This window comes from Leptinotarsa decemlineata, unplaced genomic scaffold (genome assembly GCF_025532065.1).
Source record: "Leptinotarsa decemlineata unplaced genomic scaffold, Ldec_3_MD MMD2_tig00026369_RagTag_RagTag, whole genome shotgun sequence".
NCBI classification, from domain to species: domain Eukaryota; kingdom Metazoa; phylum Arthropoda; class Insecta; order Coleoptera; family Chrysomelidae; genus Leptinotarsa; species Leptinotarsa decemlineata.
The window spans coordinates 5,995,675-6,019,235 of record NW_027412709.1 but is presented as its reverse complement, the minus strand read 5'-3'; the positions used below and the strand labels follow the sequence as shown (position 1 = coordinate 6,019,235).

The following is a 23,561-nucleotide window of genomic DNA, read 5'->3' as shown; positions in this document are numbered from 1 at the left end:
TACATGTTCTGCTGATAATTTTGTCACACTGTCTAAAAATAAAAAACAAATTCATAAGAACTTCGTTTGAATAGTTTTGTTCCATCGTTTTGAAAGTATTTGCAACTTCTGAAGTGACGAAAATGTCGATATTATTAGGAGAATGTCACAACGCTACTGTCAAATAGTAATCATGGCCTGCTTACCAAATACCGAATGGAAATACCATTCTGAAGGGACATTTTCACAAATAAATGTTCATAAGTCCGAAACTTGACTAGTTAGGTATAGGTATGATATACATAGAAAGAAAGCAAATTTCAGCAGCTTTCTGAATTTTCAATAATATACAGGGTGTTCCATTTAAAATACTCAAATTTCAGCAACTTTTTCAAGCAAACGAAAAAACCGTATTTTTTCACCACCCTGTATTGAAGTAACGGAGATTAGGCTGACGTGTGGGAAGTGTCCAAGTATCGCCTAACTCCAAACCAAATTTCGATATCATAGTACTTACTAACTAAAAGATATCGGCATTTTTAGAAGTCATGATTTTCGAAGAAAAAAATTGAAATTAATTTTTATTTCGAAAACGGTAACAGATAGGTATAGGGAAATATCAAGAAAAGTTGTTGGGCAATTGTTGGAGATTCCAAAAATAATATTATATACAGAGTGTTCCATTTGAAAAATCAAAGTTGCTACTGCTTTCTAATAGAAGCGGCAACAGAGCATTGTCGAAAATATTTTAGTTGGCTAGAGAATGTCCGAATATGCCTTCCATTAAATTCACAAAGTGATCCGTTGTCTGGTTCACCAGAAACGTCTAATATGCCATCCACCTTGAATCAGCCTGTATATTGTAAGCTAGCAGATATATTATATGAGCATTTTTTTTTTCAAATTTGCCAAAAGAAACTTACTCACTTTTGACTGAGACACTATCCACAAATGAATTTAATGGTTTTCAATAACGGAAAGGACAGTATTCGCTATACAAAGAGTTACAGTATGAAGTTGGATTGAAGAAAAAAACATTACAGTGGAAAGTCACTGAGATGAAATGTTACAGTATCAGGAAACGGAAAAAAATCATTTGAAGAAAACAAAACCATCAACTGAGAATATTGATAAAGACAGTCAGAGCAAAGCCAGTAAGCCAAAAAATAGTACGCACTACAAACTTTTCAGAGAAGTTTGAATTAGGAATTAAATATGATAATTTGAAAAAGAGTCAGCAAAACTTTTTTCTAAGTATAGAGTGACCTCTTGAGTTTGCATCAAATGGAATTATGTTATTGACATATTCATTTATTGACTTTGGCAACAATTTCTGCTAAAATTGAAATGCAAAATTACTATAAAAATAGTCAATTGACGTGTTATCCTTGAAGTTTCAGTAGTTGGGTTATTTTTGGAGATGTCAAAAAAATTATTGAAAAATGAATTTCCGAATGCGATTTTCAACTCGAACACAAAATTCCAATTGAATGGGATGATTACGAGTTTCCATCCACTTTTTGTAAATGTCATCTTGTTGCAGCTTAGGATACAACGCTACTTACATGAAACTTCTTTTCACTAAAGAGAAAAGTAATGAAAATAATTAAATTATGAAACAACAAAAATTAATTGGCGCTTCGGGGTGACTTCATTTATTCTAGAGGCGCATTTGCTTTTTCAGCTGCAGGAAAACCCGAAAAAACCTGCAGCACCACATAATCTGAAGATCTTGATTTGCTGATGTTCTCTCATTCGTCAAACAAAATGTAGGGTATTTCCAGAGGCTCCAATAAATTCAAGCCGCCGCCGTCGCCCGAATACATAGTAACACGACTATCATCAAATTTAATTCAGTCTGTTTCGTCTTTGACCAACGCCAAAATCACAGAACATTCCAGCCCTAGCGCAGTTCGAAGCTTTCAACAGAGAGCTTCGATACCCTGAGCATAATGAACTGTGCAACCCGATAACCCTGCATGACGTTCGAAGAGCCCTTGTGGGTTCCAAGAACTTTGCTGCTCCAGGCCCAGATGGGCTGGACACTCATTCGTGGAAAAAACTACTAAGCACCCACCGCCATCTGACCAGTGTTTTCAACTCATGGCTGGACGGAGAGCAGCCGATTCTGGATTGGTTTGTCGAGGGACGGACCGTTCTTATCCCCAAGAGCGGAGATTTGTAGATTACTAAGAAAAACAGACCGATAACGTGCTAGAATTCGTGTTATAAGTTGTTTACAAGCATTTGATACACACGAATAATCACCACAGTTGACTCTATACAATATAAGAGTAACCTCTCTATGGCCTGAATCGATTACCGTAAGGCATTTGATATAATTTTGCATGCTGATCTTGCATTTGCTCAGATGCCTTGCGGTACTCGACAAAATAGTGAGATACATTGAACAACTGATACCTCTTTGCCTCGGAAACCGGAGGCACCAGGTCATCCATCTGTTTTATTTGATAATCTTAAAGTATATGCCTATGGAGAGAAGGATCTCCATCAGTCCTTGAGGGTGGTGGAAGAGTACACGCATGCTATCGGTATGAAATTCGGGGTAGACAAATGTGCAATGGTCCATCCCAAAAGAGGACAATGCGGGAACTACAGAGAGGAGAAGTGGACTCGGGAGGAGCTGTATCAACTCGACGTAAAAACCCAACGACAACAGGGAGGCCGTGGACTTTTGAGTTTGGAGTGTCTACATGACAGAATGCTAATGGATACGCCTGTAAAGTCATCAGGAGTCCGTGACCATAAGAGAGCAGGAATTGAAGCATTTCTCTTCAGGGCAGCTGATGAACTTGGTATAGTTTTCGACTCTGAACGAGATGACCACAACTCTGTCACCGAGTTGGAACCCGTTCAGCAAAAAGCTCAGATTAAAGCCGCGAACATCACCTTACTTCTGCGGAGACACAAGGATAAGCCAATGCATGTGGTCTTCTTCAATAACATTAGAGACCTTGGCGTATCAAAGCGCCTGATGTTCGCTTTTCTCAGGTCGAGTGGGCTGGATTCGGAAACTGAGGAGTTCATCATGGCTTGCCAGGATGGTGTCTTCAACACCTTAGTCGACCGCAGTCGCGTGATGTTCGCTTTTCTCAGGTCGAGTGGGCTGGAGTCGGAAACTGAGGAGTTCATCATGGCTTGCCAGGATGGTGTCTTCAACACCTTAGTCGACCGCAGTCGCGTGATGGGTATAGAGGTTCCTAACATAAGGTGCAGGGCCTGTTGCGAGGCGCCCGAGACCCTAATGCACTTGCTATCGGCATGTCCAGCATATGCGGTCTCGGCCTATATCCATCGACATAACGCGGCCCTAAGAGTGCTATATTACCATCTACGGCACTCTTATGGTATTGACGAGACACCGGTGTTGCCCTACGCTCCGGAGGATATTGAATCCGTTGTGAGGAACGAGAAGTGCCGATTTCATTTTAACTATTCGTTCCCCACCCTCAGGCTCATACAAGCTGATAAGCCTGATGTAGTCCTTCTCGACCACCAGAGCAAAATGATATTTGTCGTGGAGTGTTCAGCTCCTGGCGAGACGAATAACGTCAGAAAAAAGGAGATAAAATAGATAAAATATCGAGATTTTCTCTTCGAACTCCGCAGACGCTATTCAGAGCACTCTGTCAAGATGATTGTTCTGATTATTGGAGTCCTTGGTGGAATGATGTCATATCTACTCTCGAATCTTAAAATCATACCGGCTTGCCGCACTGAGCCAGAAATCTTAGCCGCACAGATGCAGAAGTCTGTCACTCTTGGCTCACTGCGCTTGCTCAGGGCACATGATTCTCGGACCCAATGATCACTTGTCCCCAGTGTGAGGAATGGTCATTGGTTTATAATGCTGGCGCACCCTCCTGAATGTATGGGGGCTTCGGGGGATAGGGCCTGACCAGCGCACACTACGGATGAAACGTCATTATCCACCTATTATAACGATATAAAGAAACATAATACAAAAAAAATATTGAAGTTATAGACGAAGTGTTAGCAAAGCTGCTTTTGAACTCAACCCTCGAGATTAAAAAATAATATTGAAAAAATACAATACATACATACGGTTAAAAAAAAGGATCATTCGGCCTCCATATATTTTTGCGAAAACGGTCATTCATCAGATAAGTGAGCTACTGAAATAAATGTAATTTGAGTCTTTTTCAAGTTTTTTATTGTATACGATCTGAATTTACTGGGCAGGAGATTGTAGAATTCAGATGTGTTGTATGAAAAGCTGCGTTGTATGAGAAGCTGCGAGTAAAAACAGAAGATCTGTGTTCGGGAATGACCAGCCCCGATCTGTTACTATTGGTGAAGCTGTTAATATTCAAGAAATAATTCAATTTGTTAATTGAGTATTGTGGCATTCCGATGTTGAAAACTTTGTAGCTCTTTGTAAATAAGTGCAGTGTTCTCAGTTTCTCTAGACTTTGATCAGATTGATATACGATGGCACTTCAAATATTTATTCAATATTCATAATGATCATTTCGGAAATTAAATTTGCATAATTGAATAATTATGAATTTTTATTATCTCATACGTACGATTTGTTAAGAATATAGTATTTGAAGCATAAAACTAGTGTTCATATTCCAATACAATCCAATATCCCAAAAACAAACCTCTCTCAGATGATACTCATGAAGATACAATTCATTAACTGTTTCGCTTGGGTAAACGTTTTCTCTATTCTATATTTAGAACAGAGGTGAATCGAATTGATAATATAATGGAGTCATAATTCTTTGTCTTTCAATGTGTATGCTTGTCTTCTGACAAATTGAATATAATAATCAATAGTCCAAGATGAGAATGAAAAACTCATCTATGACTTCAAAGTTCATATGAAATTCATTATTTTCAGAAAATGAGTCGAAAATTCATAATTCAAATGAGAATGTGCATGTGAATGTTATATGTATATGTAACTGAGAAGGAAGGTGATAGACCAGTGAATAGTGAGCATTATTTTAGAGCAACTGGCAGTAGACTTAAGAAAAAACTCTAATAATGATCCTGTTTCTTCATCAGCGACAGAATTATTGACGTACACCTAAAAGTGAATTTCGTATTGAGCTTCACATTGCAGTGGATTTTAATGACGAAATGATAATATTTGATATTTAATTTTTGTAAAATATTTTACTTTTATATTCAGATTACAATATCCTCAAATGCATAAAAAAACACAAATCAACGTTTTCCTTTTGGGATTTTTATTTGTTATACCCATCATCTTCAATGACACTAGTGTAGGTTGTCAGTAAACTATTCATTATTATAATATATAATATTCATGCCTGTGAAGTTATTTTTGTATATTTCAGTGTTTGTGTTTTCATAATATTTCAATTGACAATTATCATTGAGAGCCTATTTTTATTTATGCCGACCCATAGTGTACTGCCATCCTGAGGCTAGTTGTCCTATGTGGTAATTATGTATTTTGATTATTCAATTTTCAGCGCTTTGGCATATATTTTTGTTGTTTTCTATTTTCTTTTTCATCAAACAGGGGCAAAATGTTGGTGAGAATGAATTCAAATATATTCTTAACTGTTCAATGAGGAGTAATGATTGCATCAAGTGAAACACAATTCAGATCATATTTATGTGATGTAATAAGAAACAAGTATGAGCACAAAAAATACAGGAAATATAAAATAACACCAACAAGAATTATTATTTCATAAACATATGTTATTCGTGATCTACATCTGTAATAACATTTCTATGGCTGGTAAACTCTCCCAAAAGTTCATTCTATTTCCAATTCATTATATTTCCAGAAAATGCTTTTGGCCTCTTCTGAATGGAATCACAACAATATCTTCAAGGTAAACACAAGAAGCTAGATTCTGTTATTTGTATACAACGTATAGAGGTTATCAAGATTTACTTCGATGACATTGAGTCGACCAGAATTTGAACTATGAACTACATTCCCAAAATCTTCAAAATCGTAAACCTAATTTTTTGTTTCAATGCTTATTCATTTTGATGATGAAATATGACCTAGTTTGAAATATTGTATTTCAAAAATTTCAACAACTATTTGGGACGAATTGACTATATAGATGAAAAACTCACCAGAATCTAATTCTCATTCTGCGATGAACAATTGTTAAACCAAGTAACAATTTTTTTCTGTTTCTGTTTGCTGAAAAGAATGCGTAGTAAACAGACAGAATATCGCCTTTGGTGCGACCGCTTATTGTTTCATGTCAAATTATTGCGTGCGGATATTTTTTCTATTTTCCCAGAGAAACAAAACTTTCGTTGCATGCAGTGATCCTCGGAGTGAAAATAATTTCTTTAAACATATCGATGTGTGGGAGCATAATGACCTGAAAAAATATTACATACTTAAAATTTGTACCAAGGAGCCTTTCGTAAATCCGCAGATAGGTAAAATAAGATTTCCACCGGCCTTCCATCATCAAGAATGCCTTCAGCGCCCTTTCGGCACTCTTCGTGCAGACATCAACTTCAAGTTATGTTTCTTCCACTTTTCGCAGTTTTTGCAGTTCTGAACTGTTTTTGTTCCTTTCAACACTGTGATGGGTCGAATCTTTGTGTATATTGGAAACTTCGCATTTACAATACTCCTTGTGCCCGAGTTTTGTAAAATAGTCCGGTCAACTCAGACATTCGAAGCAACCTAAATTCCAACAAAGCTGAAAATCAGTACGTATCTTTTCCCTGTATGGAAAAAAATTATTCAAGGTCAAAATAAAATAAAATTTGTTTTTGTGTTTTTCAACAAAACGGTGAGTTTCATCATAAAAATCTCTGACAAAAATTGTGGATCAAAAAATTACTTACAAAAAATATATCAAAAGTTTTTTCTACGAGCCACCGTTTTTTGAGATATATTGATTCAAAAAGTTTTAAAAGATGTAATCGTCATAATATGCACACGTGTTCACGCCACTTATGAGGTAGTGTACTTAGCGCGTTTTTTAGCGTGGTTTCTTCAGTAGGCTTATTCCACGGGTCAGTTATGATCTTGTTTAATTTGAAAAATACTGGATATTAGTAGATATTGAAAAGATAAAATCAATTTGAGTTGAAAGGAGTAGTGAAATTCAATCGTCCGAGTCGTAACTTTCAAATTCTTCTTTTTGTTCTTATTCGTCTCGTTCTTCTTCTTCTTCATCATAATCCTGAGTACATGTGAACTGCGTTGGTGATTCAATATTATAGCACGACCGGCCTTGACAATGTGTACATTCTAGAGAACGAAACAGTCCGGATTTCTTGCAACCACATTTAGCACTGCACCCCTTTTTGTTGTTGCAAAAATTGTGCTCGGCAGTTTTTCCGGCGCAGGTGAAAGTAAAGTTTGGACTGGTTCTGATAAATTGTTAGCCAACTTCCAACTCTAGTCTGTAGGGTCTAGCTGATAACCAAGCCACATTTGAACTTGACAATATACCCAAGAAATATGTTGATGTGCAGCCACGCACACAATTGAAGAGGGGACAGATGTCTCACGGTTACAATGGTATATAAGCTAAGGCACTGGGTTTCATTTTACCTGATATTCTTATAATTATAACTTGTATATATATATATTTTATATTATAAGTGTAAGTTACAATGACCGATAGAAAAATAGTTTAACATATATTACAACTACAGAGATATATACGTGGCGTACTCATGCATATTATGACGATTACAGCTTTTACAACTTTTTGAATCGTTATATCTCAAAAACGGTGGCTCGAAGGAAAAAAAGTATAAATATATTTTTTGTAGATAATTTTATGATTGGATTTTTGTTTGGAGTATTCTCATGATGGAACTCACCGTTTTGCTGAAAAAACACGACCCGCAGCAAAAAGCTTCTGCTGCTCATTGGTTAGTGACCAAAACTAAGTATTGATTTTTTTTACCGTACAGCCGGTATTTTCTGCATACATTCCTTTATGCAGCTACATGAACCTTTTACGTTGTTTGCGTTTATGTAATTATCTTTTTTTTTTAATTTCTTTCTTTCCAAAGGGCCAATGCTGAACTTTTTCCTCATCCTGAGCTTCCTTTTTTCCTATATGTTTCTGTTTCCGCAATGTACATCGCTGAATCTACAACACCTTGTGAAATCAGTGCCCTTCTCGTTCAAAAATATTTCTTCATTACCATCCTGTTCTTCGATGAAACATAATTGACTGAAGTCGCAGTTATCACATTTGGTTTCTTACTTTCGAAAAGATCGACTTTATGTCTAAATTCCTTATTCAAAGCCATTGAAATCATCTTTTTGCTACGGCTGCTCGCCATACAATTTAATCTATTAGTGATGCATTATAGGTATGTAAATAGTTATGTGGAACAATGAAATCAAACTTACACCTTGTGAAATTAATAATGCCAAATAACAACCACTCATCGGGTTCATTCACGTAAATAGCTAGAGTATACAAAGAGCTTTCTAACAGTACCCATATCACAAAACTGTAAATTTTGCAGTTAGAACATGTATTCTTAGGACGGCAATATACTACTGTTTAAAAATCTGTATAATATCTGTTTTTCCGTTAATCAGCTGCCGCCCCCATACGAACGACAACTCTCAGAAGTTGAGAAACTTGTGCGAGCTGAGGACTAACGAGGTCTTACTTTTTAACGTGTGATTCCAAACACGGTTGCATAATTATTCCAGCTTCAACCAGGAATGATAGGAATGAACCTCAATATCCGTATTGGGTATACCAATCTTACTGCTCAACCAATCATTTTAAGTGAATAATTGTTTTATTTTAGCATGATCATCAACTTTCCAAGGTAAGTTAGTGTCGCTCTTTCAACAACAGAGATACGGACGTGCATGACTCCATTGAAAGTGGTACACTCTTTAGATTGGATAACAGCTTTGACATAGGATTTTTTTTATTGTGTATAGCAAAACACATGCCTGTAGTTAAATCATATTAGATTTCAATTGGGAAGTTTCTAATTGGATTTTTTCTTATTCACAAATAACCACATCAACACGATGGCTATCACTGGTGAAGTATGTTAATTATAAATGAAAATTTGGTTATATTTTCTAATTCTCCAATGAGATTTAAATAACTTGTGAAAATTATTATGTTCTTCACTCCATGTTATCCTAGAACTTCTATGAACTCATGAGTTATTTTGTTGATGATTCTCCCTAGTTGGAACAACAGGCATACCACTACAATGTGGCTAGTGGAACTTTGCATATTTGCCACTGTGGTTCTTCTCCTCGAGATATCAGGTATGAATAAGCCTGGTGTGTTCTATCCGAAGTCTAATCAGTATTACTTGTTCTCTCCTGTTCAAAGTTCCGTATTTCCATGATCCTATTGTTGGTTTGTGTTCATTGAGTTTGGATCGTGTACCTCACCATTCATTGTTTCAGATCTTCTTCAGCAACCTTTTCATAAATGGTTTGAAATCTGTGTGAAAGGTGAACTGTGAGTCTCCCTGGTTCGAATTAATGATCGCCTCTCGTACTCTTCGATCAGCTGATTCGTTACCTGTTGTACTTTCATATGAGGGAACCCAGACTAATGCAATGTGTGTATTAAGCATGTGCCTCACATAGATTTTTTGCAGTGAATTTTAGCTACTGAGCGAATATGAGTTTACCAAGAATTTCCTTTACTTCATCTGATTTCGCATAACAAAGTACTTGAATAATGGCAAAAAGTTCTTCTGTGACAATTATTGTTGTCTTTGGTACTTTAGAAGTTAGTTTTGTATGATGAAATACCACGACAGCACCTGCATCTAGATTTGTTTCAGATCTGTGTACATATTGAGTCAGTATTTGTCTGAAATTATGGATAATGATGTCCTCACTTGTATCATTTTCATGAAACTGGGATATGTGGTTGTTGTATATTGGTAGGTTTATCCATGGTGGTTAAATGACGATATTAAATTCGATTCTGTATGAATATTTCTAGGTTACTGATGTGTTTCCCATCACGAACAGTATTATATCATCAGCATATAACCTTGCCTGGATACGGTTTTAATGATTGTGATATATCATTTTGAGTGCCATTGAGAATAGAGTTGAGTTGATGATCAAGCTCTACGGGATGCCGTTGAATTGATAATTCTTTCATCGATAGCTCCTATCAATGAAAAAAACCCAGATGATGTGAACCTTTCTGGTCAAGTGTATGAGACAAATAAAACGTTATCTCAAAAAGTACATTGCAGGACAGAGATGTATCGCAAAGCAGTTTAGTATCAAATGAATATATAACTACATCATCAGGAAACAAGACTCCAACGAATTGAATTATTTCCATTTTGAAAACAATTGTATTATTTTCCAAGAATCCAATCTCAGACAGAAACTCTCATTATATTATGCTCCAGAACACCCAAAAGGACTAGATAATCAAAATTTCTGGCTGGAAACGAGAAAATGATATTTTCAGTTCATTTTATGAGGTACTTGGAAGATAAGTTTTCCAGAAACATAACATTTTGTACATTCAATGCTATAATAAACATACATTTTTCTTTTGAAAGTAGACGAAATCAATTTCAGAAATTTAATTAATTTGTTCTGATATGTGTCAGAGTCAGGTAATATGAAAATAGGTAGGTTCTGAAATTAATTGATTTCTTTCTCTCTTCGGGAGCTTTCCCACATATTTTCATGTAAAGATTGAGAATTAGATAACCACAACCTATCTTTGCATGATGTGTGGAGAGTTTACTTGAAATGTATTGCTTTCTTTCTTCCTCTGGAAGTGTACCATTTTTTTTTTGTATAAAGATGGAGACGTAGAAAGCCAAAACCTCTCTTTTACAAAAACTAATCTCTTCAAAAAATATTCTTTCAGCACCCTTCAATATATTTCAATGAAAAACCGGGTGGAATTGAAATAACCTTTTATTCATTATCGACTTTTTTTCACAAGTACATCTTTGAAAAGAGCAAAAAGAATTATTAAAATATTTTATTATACTCTTATTCGCCTGAATACTTTGTGGCTATATCCTGTACGCACACTTACGTGATTACGAATAACTTCACCGTGCAGTGAAAAGAAACGATTGTGCTTCATAAATTCTTTTGTAGTATAATAAACAGAGACAGCTGCGGTCATTGGAGAGTGAATTTCTTTGCAACTTAACCAACAGTCAACAAACTACTCGTTATTCCAGTCAGGTTGACGGCAAGTGCCCAATGCCGATCTAAATTTTGATGTTTTTAATTATTTATTCGATACTGAACATCAAAATGGTGAACCGGTAGTGGTTTGTAGTTTGTGCATCTGTGAACATACAGAAACTGAAGGTGAGAAAGTGTATTTATTTCCAGCAGTGTTTTCTCGTTGATATCGTTACCATCAAACAATAAACTGTTAGAAAAATAGGCATTATATTTAAAAAGTCAACTACATTTATCAAACGTGCGTCAAGTCTCAATGATTTATAATTTTTCTGAAGATTTCGGTCAGTATTATTTTTCTCAAGTCTTTCACTTACCAAAAATTGATTTATTTCAAAAATATAAATACCCCTGAAAATTTTGTCTCAACTTGATTTTATTAAAAATATATTTCCGACTGTTTATATGTTGATAGATAATTGAAAAATTATGCCTTTTTATGTTGTTCTCTCTTTTCTTATAGCAGAATTGAAATAAGTATTATGTATAAATTTCACATATTTCCAATAAGGCAATAAAACATATTTCTCTCAGTGTCAAGTAATCAGAATAAATGTGAGGAATTCGGTGAATTATCATTTAGATATTCCAAGAGAGCTATTTCTGTGACATTTTATATTGATGGTATTTCATATTAATTTTCGTTCACTCAGAAAATTTCCAGCTAACAATATGTTTCAATTAATTGGAATCATTTTGAGAAAAAAAGTGATGTTGGTGTCACTCACGGTTCAACATGGAAGTTGTTATTTGAAATGGAGATTCTGATGCGTTCATAGTTTTTTCTTTATTCGCAAGATATTCTGGAGAAATTAAAGAGGCATTAAACTGTAAATTTGAGATTCAATCATCCATTTATGAGCTCATGTCCATGAATATAATTCAAATTGTTATATTCATGAAAAATGATATTGAGGATGATTGAAAGAATATAATTTTTTTGGGAATCATTATATCCTAAACTTTATTTTAGAGAAAAAAAGTAACTTATATTTCCAAGTCGATGAACTGTGATCGAATTGTTTCGCGAAGTTTACTTCAAAACCTCTTAGATGACTGTAGCACACGGAATAATCAATTTGGAATAATGAAATTAATGCATGAATACTTTATTTTGAAGAAAAATTAACAAATGAAACTTTCAAGATGGCGACTGGGCGCCATCTGGGGAAAAATAAATGGAAAGGGAGGTCTTGTTACACATCATTTTGAAGCTTCTGACGGATACTTCACAACCCTAGAATATGAAGTCGATATCTTCACCTAGTACAAAATGGCGAAACATTCAATAATTTCCGGAAGACAAACACATTATTATTTCCAAAAATATTCCTTTTTATCTGCCATTGGTGGGATGGTAGTAAATCCTGAACAGTCTACTTATTTCGTCGCGAATGTTTGTGATGTGTCTCCTTCTACTGTGTGGAGACTGTTGAAGAGGAATAGGTATCATCCGTACAAAATTAAAATGTTACACCAATTAATTGAAGATGACCTTGAACAGAAGAACAGAATGCGAAATCATAACGAAAACCATTGCAAGGCATCCTAAGTATCTCCACAATATTTGTTTTAGTGACGAATGTACATTTTTTTTAACGGCCATATCCAGAAAAAATTAACGTTTGGGCAGAAATATTGGAAACCATATTGTAGGACCTCTATTTACTGATCAACATTTAACAGGGGAACTTTATTCGAATATGCTGGAAACTACTGTTGACCCTCTCATCACTGAAATCGTCGAAGCGAATTATGATGAATTCGATATGGATATTGTATTCCAACAACATGAAGCACCACCACATTACTCCAGAAAAGTGAAAAACTATTTAGGTACTACTTTTCCCGGTCGTTGGATTGGCCGTACAGGTCCTACGGAATGGCCAGCCCGCTTGCCATATCTGACACCTTTGCACTTTTTTTATGGGGCTATTTTAAGCAGAAGGTGTACGAAACTGAACCTTTTTCAATATAGGATATACGGTAGATAATAATAAATATTTGTAGAGATATTGACGTCACTGTGTTCGAAAATGTTCGGCGTGAAATATCGGATAGGCTGTTCATATGTTAAGAAGTTCAAGGCAACCATTTCTAGCATTTTCTGAACTGACTCCAAGCTCATTACCTCATATTATGTAGTTAAATGCCATATGTAGTTGAATTTCAATGTATTCAGACAATTATTGAAAATTTCGACATTTTGTGGTAGTTGGAAATATTGACATTATATTTTAGGGTTGTGTAGCATTTGTCAAGAGCTTCAAAATAATGTGTCACAAGACCCCCTTTCCATTTTATTTTTTTTCCCAGATGGCGCCCAGTTGCCATCTTGAAAGTTTCATCTGTCAATTTCACTTCAAAATAAAGTATTCATGCAATAATTTCATTATCCCAAGTTTAAATTTTTTGAGCTGACCCGTTGAAAAATATAAGCGGGGGACAATGAAAAGCACTGTATATACAAAATTGCAATGTGATTCCTCATTATTGAATACATCAACTGAGAAACTATAGGAGAAAATGTAATTGAGCAAAGTATTTTTGAGTTTTCTATTGAAATACCTCAACATCAGTGGTTGAAAAATCATATTTCTCTAGAAAAATTTAAAACTTAGTACAGAACATTTCATTAGAAAATAATATATTTTTCTCAAAATGTCAAATACCATTTTTTCTTATATTTCATCTCAAGAAGTTTAGAAACTGTTTCTTTTTGTATTTGAGTGATTTCGTATCTCCAATAATGAAAAAGTTATCAATGATATTCATTACATTTGGTTATGTGAATATAAGTTAGAAAACTTTGTTAAACGGTCTTATTGGAAAAAAATGATGATGTAGAGATAGTGTACTGTAAGCTTAAAAAATAATTCGGAAGGTCCTAGGTAGCAGTCATCACACCACTCTCCTCAGCAATATACGGTATTAATCAGATAAAAAGATAATAAAATAGCTGGGCGTAGTACTTACATATTTACTCAGGTTACACTACGCCCAATAATTTTATTATTTTTTTATTTGGTTTATACCGTAGTTTGCTGATGAGAGTGGTGTAATGACTCCTAACTTGAATCTTCCGTATTATTTCTCAACTTTCACTACATAAATATTACTGGAATTTTTTCCCGACACCAAACCGTTATTTCAACAACTCGACACGTTTTTCGGTCACCAAGTGATCATCTTCAGGAGGAAGATCAAACTAATCGTACTTACAAAGTTATCTTCATTTATACCATAGATACCTGTTCTAAGTACCTACATCTTAAGTGTCTTAAATTAATTTCACAATATTGCCTCATCTACTACTCTTAAATTAATTTTACAATGTGTCCCTATGTAATAGTTAGGTGCATCTAATAATTAAAATATTAGTCCAACGAGCTATATACTATACTATTAGGTATTGGTCCACCATCGTTATTCATAATATCTTAATGTTAACCTATTTCTACACTCTCATAGGCATCTAGTTGCCTATTGTTGTCAACTTGTCTAACTAATATTAATAAACAGAAGTCTATGGAATAGTTCTGTTGCAAAATATGATGGGCGACTGCTGATTTTTCAGGTCTTTCATTTTTTAATTGTGCTAAGTGTTCTTTATATCTCATTTCAATAGATATTTTTGTATGTCCATAATATTTTGCATCACATTCAATTTCGTAACTTCCAGACTTTTCCAAATTCACGACTTTGTCTCTTAGGACTTCCTAAAACTCTCTGTAGTATATGACTTGTTTTAAAAACCACCTTTATACCTAGTTCTTTGAAAATCTTCATAAAGTTTTTCGTGTATTGGTGGTATGGAATTGGTTCATATTCATCTTGGTTTTTGCCCTTTCCAAAACTCGAGAATTCGTTCATTTTTAACCTAAACTTCTTCTTCTTTATTATGTCATCTACAATACCCCACGAGAAACCGTTAGTGGCTACTATTTCCTGTATTTTACGTTTTTTTTTTGAACCTCTCATGTATTAGAGGAAAAGTCAAAAGACGAAGCACTAAAAATTTCAGTACAATATCTATAATATCAATATCTATAACAATGAAACCGTTCAACATACATTTTTTTTACTTATTTTATTTTCGAATTTTCAGTTTCTAATTTTTATCCACCCTCAAGACACACAATTCTCGGCACATTCAAACCTTCAACCTTGAGTTGGGTTGTGTATCGCTAACGACGTATCATTTTTAGCTACCCTCATGTCACACAGTCTTCGACACGATACAAAATCTCAACTGAGTGAGAGATCCATGCTTGTATCCCGATTCTAAGTTGACAAAACTTTTTTTATCATAGAATATATGGGATTTGCATCTTTTCAAAGTCTACTACTATCCTACTAGTCAGGCCCTCTCATTTGATACCCATATTGGGGTAGTTTTGAAAAAATATATAATCCGCTATTTCGTAGCTGCGGCCATCTTGGAATTTGATTTTTATCAAAACTAACAATAAATATTAGGTCAATCTGTCAACAAAAAAAGGGGTCAAACTTCAATTACTAAATTTTACCCAAACAAACAGGACAAGCTAAATAAAACCATTGAAAAATCATCGTACATAGTCGATATCCTAACCAGAAATTAATGTAAATATTGAGCATATTGATGCAATACCGCAGATCATACAATATCGTTCGACTTGAACCTTTCGTGAAATAATCATTTCGATTATCTCATACGGAACGAACTGGTTTTTTGAACAAGTTGTTGAATAATAATGGCCTAAATTACATAACGTAGACTCGCCTTTTCGTCTTATGACCATTATCTGAAACGAAAGTGACCTAAGTTTATGTAATTATCAATGACATACCAAGTTCTTTTTGAACAGGGAGATTGGATGAAAGGAAAAAAACACGTATGAATCATTACCAATGTAATGATTCATACGTGTCACCAATTTCACCAGGGGGAGATGCATACTTCCCGTTTTATGAAAAGGGGGTAACGAATTCGTACCTTTGAGCGATTTGAAAAGTTATTTTTGAACTATTATTTTAATGTTATAATGAATTAAACTATTGAAATGAAACTGTCAAAGGATTTGGCATGATTATGATACGTTTGTCAAAAACTGATTATATTTTATCTTCAACTACACACTGTAGTACCATGGAATGTAATATTCTAATAAAATCTGTCGTGACTCATTCTGAAGTTAGTTCTTCTAGTTGATGTAGTGATATTTTCATCAAAAATTTATTTTCACTTCATAGCAATTACAAATCAATTAGCGTCTATTTGGCAACTGTATAGTTATGTAATTCAGCTTGTTATTCGTGTTAGAAGCCCATCATATTTTGTGGAAACTTTCACTTTCAATACAATCGATATTCACGAGTCAACGTACTAGAATAATGAATAGCACGGCGGAATTTTAAACGGCAGATTCGTTTCAATCAGATTAGGAATATTTAAAGAAAATAATAAATAGTATGGTCGGTCGGTAGCCAGGCGGTTCGACGTGGGTGCTTTGTTCACTCGCTAGAATGGGCTCATTCACCAAATTTTTTTATTTCATAATTTGAAAGTTCATACTTCAAATAGTACATCTGCAAAAAATCTGAATTTTCACTCTTTATCTTCCCCTTCAAAATAATAGTTGAATATGGCGTTCACCGAATCAAGGCGTGGTCAAACTTGACGTCTTATCAGCCGCCAGTGCTGGCGGATAAGCAAGATACATACGTGTTCTGAAGCCGTAGAGAGCAAGTTGTGTGTTGTTTACTGCAGTGTATCAACTGCGTGAATATGTAACACGTGGTGTTTTCAAACCAGTCAGCAAATGAAACAGAATCCGACGATGGCAGCGATTCATAATCTCCAACTACAGGCTTGGTTGCCACCGCTCGAAGCTCATTGCTTGGTGTGACGTCAGGATGTACCGCGGGCGATATCACATTTTCAATAGCTCAATAGCAGTTGTTAATTGACATAAAAACCGAAAAATTTTGTGGGATACTTGGGAGATGACTTACTTTTATAATATATAATTTTCAATAAAAAACTAAATTAGCCTGAATGAGCCCATTGGCAGCCGTGTTGGTCGATGGTTCAAGCCCTAGTCTAAACGATCGATTTTCACTTGCTATCGTCCAACCCGTGTTTGAAATCATACGTTAAAAGGTAAGACCTCGTCAATCCTTAGATTGCACAAGTTTCAATTTCTGAGGGTTGTCATTCGTAGCGGTGCGACAGCTGATTAACGAAAAAAACAGAACAGTTTACTCGCAGAAACAGCCAGTTAATCAAATGACCAAAGTAGCTTACCATACGTGTTTTGGATGAGTTGTTGGTGATCAAGATCGGGATTGGCCTCCTCACGTATCTTGCCAAACCTGTGCAGCAAATCTAAGTAACTGGTTAAATGGCAAACGCTCTTCTATGCCTTTTGCAGTTCCAATAATTTGGCGAGAAACAACAAATCATCACAACGACTGTTACTTTTGCATGACAAACGTGTCTGGTTTCTCAAGAAAGAGCAAACACAAAATTGTATATCCGGATAATCCTTCTGCACGAAGGCCGGTTCTTCATGGAGAAGGTTTACCAGTTCTAACACCCCCGGCAAATTGGAAGGAAGATTTGGAAATGTATGATGACCAGGCAGGTTTCCGTGATGATGTGCCAGAAAAAGACGGTCCTCATTTTCCCGATAGTGAAGGAAAAACACCCCATTCAATTGAATGACCTGGATTAAATGACCTAATTCAGGACCTCCACCTGTCCAAAGAGAATGCTGAATTATTAGAGTCTAGATTACAACAATGGAATTTACTAGCCCCTAAAACCGAAGTTACAATATCAACGAACCGTAAACATGAGCTATCCTCATTTTTTACTATGCAGATTTTTAAACAGATGCAGTAACAAACATATCCTCAAAGATTTACCGTTTAGAAGGTAGTATTCTTTCCACGAAATCGTTTCAAAAATATGCATGTTGTGTCCTAATATCGGAGTGCTAAATTCAAAACTGCTTGACTGATCATGGAGTAACGATTCCATTATCCGGTTCAACTGTTGTAACTGCATTGTTCATAAGGAGACTCAGAACTTAATTCAATATGTAATACGTGTATTTTGAGCAAAGAGCAACAAAGTACCTACGTCTACATTGTTTTGAAACCAGGATTGCAAATCAGACATTGTGTCAATAACAAATGAATAGTTCAATCTGTTTGTCAACTGATATCTTTCGATGATACCCATCTAGATATCTAATGTTTTATCAGGATACCCATATATGAAATCGACACTACGTGTAAAATTACGAGTCAATGACTAATATGAGATACTTACTTGATTTTATTCAGACTTGATTTTTCCTGGAATAACGTTAGGTACTGCCCTTTTACAATTAATTTTACAGTACCTGCTCAATTAACGTTGAACAGAAATGTTGAGTAACTGAGTGTAGGTTGAAAAAAAGTTTTGAGAATAAAAACTAGCGTCTTTACCTTGAAGGTCTAAACAAAATACAAATTCTGCCGTATTTTGCAATAGCCTCACTTGGTTATAATGGAGTGCAAGTGTAATAAAAGGAGCTTTCTAGCTCGTTTCTCCTTTATTTATTTTTTGAAATGAATTTTAGCTGCGCTGTCACCAGATGCAGATTTCTCCGCATCAAATTTTGAATATTAAGGCAGGTCCAAAAAAGCTGTAGGGTTCTTGCCGATCGCACGAAGGCAGGTCTTTCTGAAATCTGATCATTTGGTATACCTACTTATATTCTCTTACATTATGTGGTTCCAGAACTGAATTTTTATTCTTAATCAAGATGCTTTTTAATCACTATTCTCTTCTCGATAGATTGACAAAAAGTCTCCTATCTGTTTTTTGTTATCTTAACTTCATTTTACTCTACGAGGATGGTATTTTTCTCAGTCCAAGAGAAAATGAAAGTCCAAAGTTTCAAATATGAAGTATAATAAGTGGAAAACGACTCCATGGACAAAATAAAAACGTATAAAATATTATATAGAAGAAAAATGTTGAATTCTGTATAATGAAAGAAACTAGAACAAGGAGATGCCGCCAATTTTACCATGAGAGTGGTAACTCTCCCAAAGTAACTGTAACTGTATATGTAACTTTCTGCAAATAGGAAGTGGACACAGATGAAATATTATGTGAACTATCTTTAACTGGTTAGTAAAAAAAAATAACAAACACTCGCATAACGCCTCTTTGAGTGTTCATGGTCAACCATAGGTTCCGTTGACCTACCAACACTTTTATTTCAAACTCTCCTGTATCCATTACCGGTTTATGATTTAACTACACGGATTTTTCCTAAATTTCTTACCACTCGCTTACAAACAAAATAACTTCGCCGATTCAGGCCACTTTCCTCAGCCTCGAAGGCTGAAGCACAAAACCTCATATCAGCGTTTTTTCAACCTTCCCAAGTGTATGAGCATCGGCAGGATGCAATAAATTTATTTGTTTAGTCTAAGTAAATTTTAACATGACCACAACGACGCTCGAAGGTCCAACAGTCATATAGTAATTCAGCGCTTTTTCAATTGGAAAAAATCGACACCGAAGAAACGGGTGATCGATCTCGATCTCAATGAATAAAATAATATTTTATGTTACTTCGCAATGGCCGTTATTACACTACTCCCCCCTTCGTAAAAGTTCTGGACACACAGTGCCGTAACTTTTCAATCAAATGAAGTAACAATATGATAACCAAAATGAAAATTCATAATGTATCCTAATGCTAACAAAACTTCTGTCACTTTTCGGCGAACAAAGGTTTCGCGTCTGATCCGCACTCGCGAACACTCGCGTTTGTGCGTGATTCACTTCTGCAGTCAGCGAGGCTCCCTTGTCTGCTATAACCTGATGTGGTGTGGTGTGATGCGGAAAGTAACCTTTTTCACGAGTCCGGGAAGTCCCAGGACTTTCCGCAACTCTGCTACTCTGGAACGCTGCCACTACTAGACTCGAGAGTTGGCGATTATAAGTTTCGCAATCCTCATCAAATTGTACTCACATTAATTTTCACATGATTCTCGCTAAAAGTTTTCTCGCGCACTGGTGACAAATTCAGTCCATCGTACTGTGCCTTACTATGGCTTGGGCACTACAGCTCGCGATAACTGGTCCTCTTTACTTGGCCCAATGCGTTGGCCACGGTTCACGCTTGCTCTTCTGGATTCCCTCGCAACATACTAACTTAGAGATGATCCTTACTGTCTCTACACTGGTGCAACTTTTCTAGCACGTTCATAGTGGGATATGTCCTTAAACATTTAAGGCGTTACTACTACACCCCAATCAAATTTTAGTATACGCCACTCGTGCTTCCTGATACAGCGTCAGCGACGCTACTGGTTCATTATACATGAAGGTCCCTCACCTTTTACTTTCATCCTGGGCTGGGTGTACCACTGTGCAAATACCCTTGTGGCACTCATACTGCGATTTATCTGCCGCTCGCGGTTCGAACTGAAAATAATTAAAAGTCTAAAGTCTATTCACCGCGAACTATTATTTGTCGCACTCCGATACTGTCGTGGTCTTCACCTGGGTGATGAAGCCAGATAACGTGAGCAAGGTTACTTCCACAATCTGCAAGGTTGGCAGCTCCCTGTTGCCTTCTCCCATGAGCAAGGTGAATGCCTCACTCCGTTCGCTCCTTCTTCACCATCATTGTCCATATTATCAACCAAAGTCCAAATAAAATTGTCACCATTAGTCAAAATAGCATAATACAAAACATCATATGCATATGGCAACCAATTGATTAATTCTATCGAGTCAAATTCCTATCCAATCAATTGTCCAAACGAAACATAGAAAAATTAAATCAAAGTACGCCCAACTCAAGTCGCTTTCTAATCCTACTCTTATACAATATTTCATAGGCGGCACAGGCTTATTTTATGACTAACAAAAATGTCTTTATACGGATATGAATCCTGCCTACCCATATCTACGGTAGATCATTTTCTCGCGATAACCAATATCGGGAGTTCAGACCCTTTCGTGACCTCTCCCTTTACTCTTGCGCCCTCTTTTTTTGGTATTCCCTACTTCTAATCTCATGCCCTATTGACATGATCTTCCATTTTTGCTATGAAACTAGCGGTTTATAAATCGTGGGACACGATTTACTGCACTTATCGAACTCGCTCATAGATGAACGTGAGTACTTCATCCGTGAATTTTCTGTAACGGACACTATGTGCCTGTTCCTAGCCTGTTCTCTCTATGACGGAAAGAATACAGCGTCCTCACATCATATTCCTCTGAGGCCAATGCCTCACGGTAGCAATGGGTTACCAATCACCTGCGTCTGTGGCTCCTAGCCACAATCTCTCTCTATGATGAAGGGAATACAGCGTCCTCGCATCATATTTCTCTGAGGCCAATGCCTCGCTGTAGCAATGGGCTAACAATCATCCGCTTCTGTGGCTCCTACCCACAATCTCTCTCTATGATGGAGGGAATATAGCGTCCTCACATCATATTCCTCTGAGGCCACTGCCTCGCTGTAGCAACGGACTACCATTCACCTGCCTTTGTGGCGCCTAGCCACAATCTCTCCCTCTCTATGACGGAGGGGATACAGCGTCCTCGCATCATATTCCTCCAAGGCCAATGCCTCGTTGTAGCCCTAGGCTTCTCTCTCTAGAGAGGGAATAAAGCGTCTTTATATCATATTCCTCTGAGGCCACTGCCTCCATATTGTTCTCTGTCGTCGCCTCTCTCTGCAGAACGTACAGCCTACAAAGCTCCAACAACCTCTACCACCATATCGTGTGAGATGAAAACAAACGATACGACGGGAGGAATAGTATCCGTTTAGTGGGACTCCTACCCCCACGGTCGATACTTACCGGCAGTAGTATTCGAGCGCCCCTATCTGCAGAGCGTCTAAGCGCGTGCTACAAATAAATCTGCCCCAAAGTTCCTGGCAATATACCAAAACAAATACTTTCCTCCAGAAATATAAGTAACCAAAATATGCCTAGCTTAGACTTCCAACCAAACAAACATAAATTGTACAAAACTGATACGCTTAGCAAAAATAAAACTTTTCCCGTTATTTAAAATTTAAATTACTTCAACATCTGATCAACTGACCACCCGTCTAATTACGTGTCTATCCACCCTTCAAAATATTTTTTCACATTTTCCTTTGAAAACCTTCCTATATAGCCCTTGTATCCCTAGTGGATACGTCACAGGTCCCCACACATTACGGTGGCATTTCTAGTGTCACGTCCGTGCCACTTTTTAGTCACTGGTCCTTTTCATTACTTGGAGCGTTAGTAAAAATATTGGAGAGAGTTCAACATTTTGCAAAACATTACATAATAATACCATAAAAAAATCTACCTTTATTGGCTTCTTTGATGACCTGAAATGCAGCCTGAAGCAACTTTTTTTTGTAAACCAAACAAAAACCTACTTTTTCTTTCAATTATTTTTCAGACAGCAATGGTTTTTCTTTTCATGACGAGAACTAACTTTTTTTTATTAAAATTGTACCCCTTAAACATTTCACAACTATTCAAAGAACTACCTAGCTTATTTTATTCACTCTAGCTTCTACCCAAGGCTCACTTACTATCTCGCTTATTGCTTTATCATAAAATACAAATAAAATACAAATCGAAAATGCAGTGTGTTATTTAATTAACCACTGCTTCTTCACTAACTACATTGTCCACTATCTATTCGACACAAAATCCTAGTTATTTGAAAAAAAATTATTTTACCTCTCAGTTGACCAATGTGATCAGATTCCCAGACACAATAAATCATCTATTTATCCACACCGATGTCAACAGTGTAATAAAAGGAACTTTCTAGCTCGTTTCTCCTTTATTCATATGGTTGATCTACACACCTCTGTGATTAGTTCTTTTCGAAATCAATTGCTTTTTTAACACGCATTTATTGGCTTTACCTGTATGTGTATGTATGTATGTATGTTTGCCCATACTTACGCATACTTAGGCAGCGCCTGCTGCCCTTGGGCTTGGTAGCTGATTTTCAGACTACCTCTCCGGAATCGAAAAATATCAATGGTCGTTTTTCTAAACCATATATGGCTGATTGATTCCAAAGTTTAGATAAAATGAATATAGTTCAAAAAGACTAAAAAACACGCTTTCATAGCATACGGAACTGAAAAATGAAAAATATAGTTTAAAATACTAAAAAATAATATTTTTTTTCAAATGTGCTTGAAACAATAACGAACGAAAAACTAATATTATTGTTGAAAAAGCGTGGGCGCTTTGTGCCATATTTTTTGTATGTCAAGGGCCTGTCGCTTTTCTCACAATAATACTAGTATTTTTCGTTCGTTATTGTTTAAAGCTTATAAAAAAATTATTT

General features: G+C 36.0%; 2 protein-coding genes across 4 annotated transcripts in view; one reads left to right on the top strand and one right to left on the bottom strand.

Annotated features, from left to right (window-relative positions):
* Window positions 1–23,561, bottom strand: part of LOC111507510 (uncharacterized) — a 484,193-nt gene that overhangs the window by 262,176 nt on the left and 198,456 nt on the right. The gene's annotated exons all lie outside the window — the stretch shown is intronic.
* The window catches only part of LOC111506164 (uncharacterized), a 67,750-nt gene that overhangs the window by 2,928 nt on the left and 41,261 nt on the right, over window positions 1–23,561 (top strand). Inside the window, exon 1 of one of the 3 annotated variants that reach the window (XM_074185232.1) lies at window positions 5,797–5,843. The exons of 1 other annotated variant lie outside the window; for it this stretch is intronic. In XM_074185232.1, coding sequence (XP_074041333.1) covers window positions 5,799–5,843 — 45 coding nt within the window. In that variant the 5' untranslated portion in view covers window positions 5,797–5,798. Of the gene's footprint in view, window positions 1–5,796; window positions 5,844–11,123; window positions 11,306–23,561 lie in introns of those variants that run through there. One more of the 3 variants, XM_074185234.1, reaches the window with a different exon arrangement.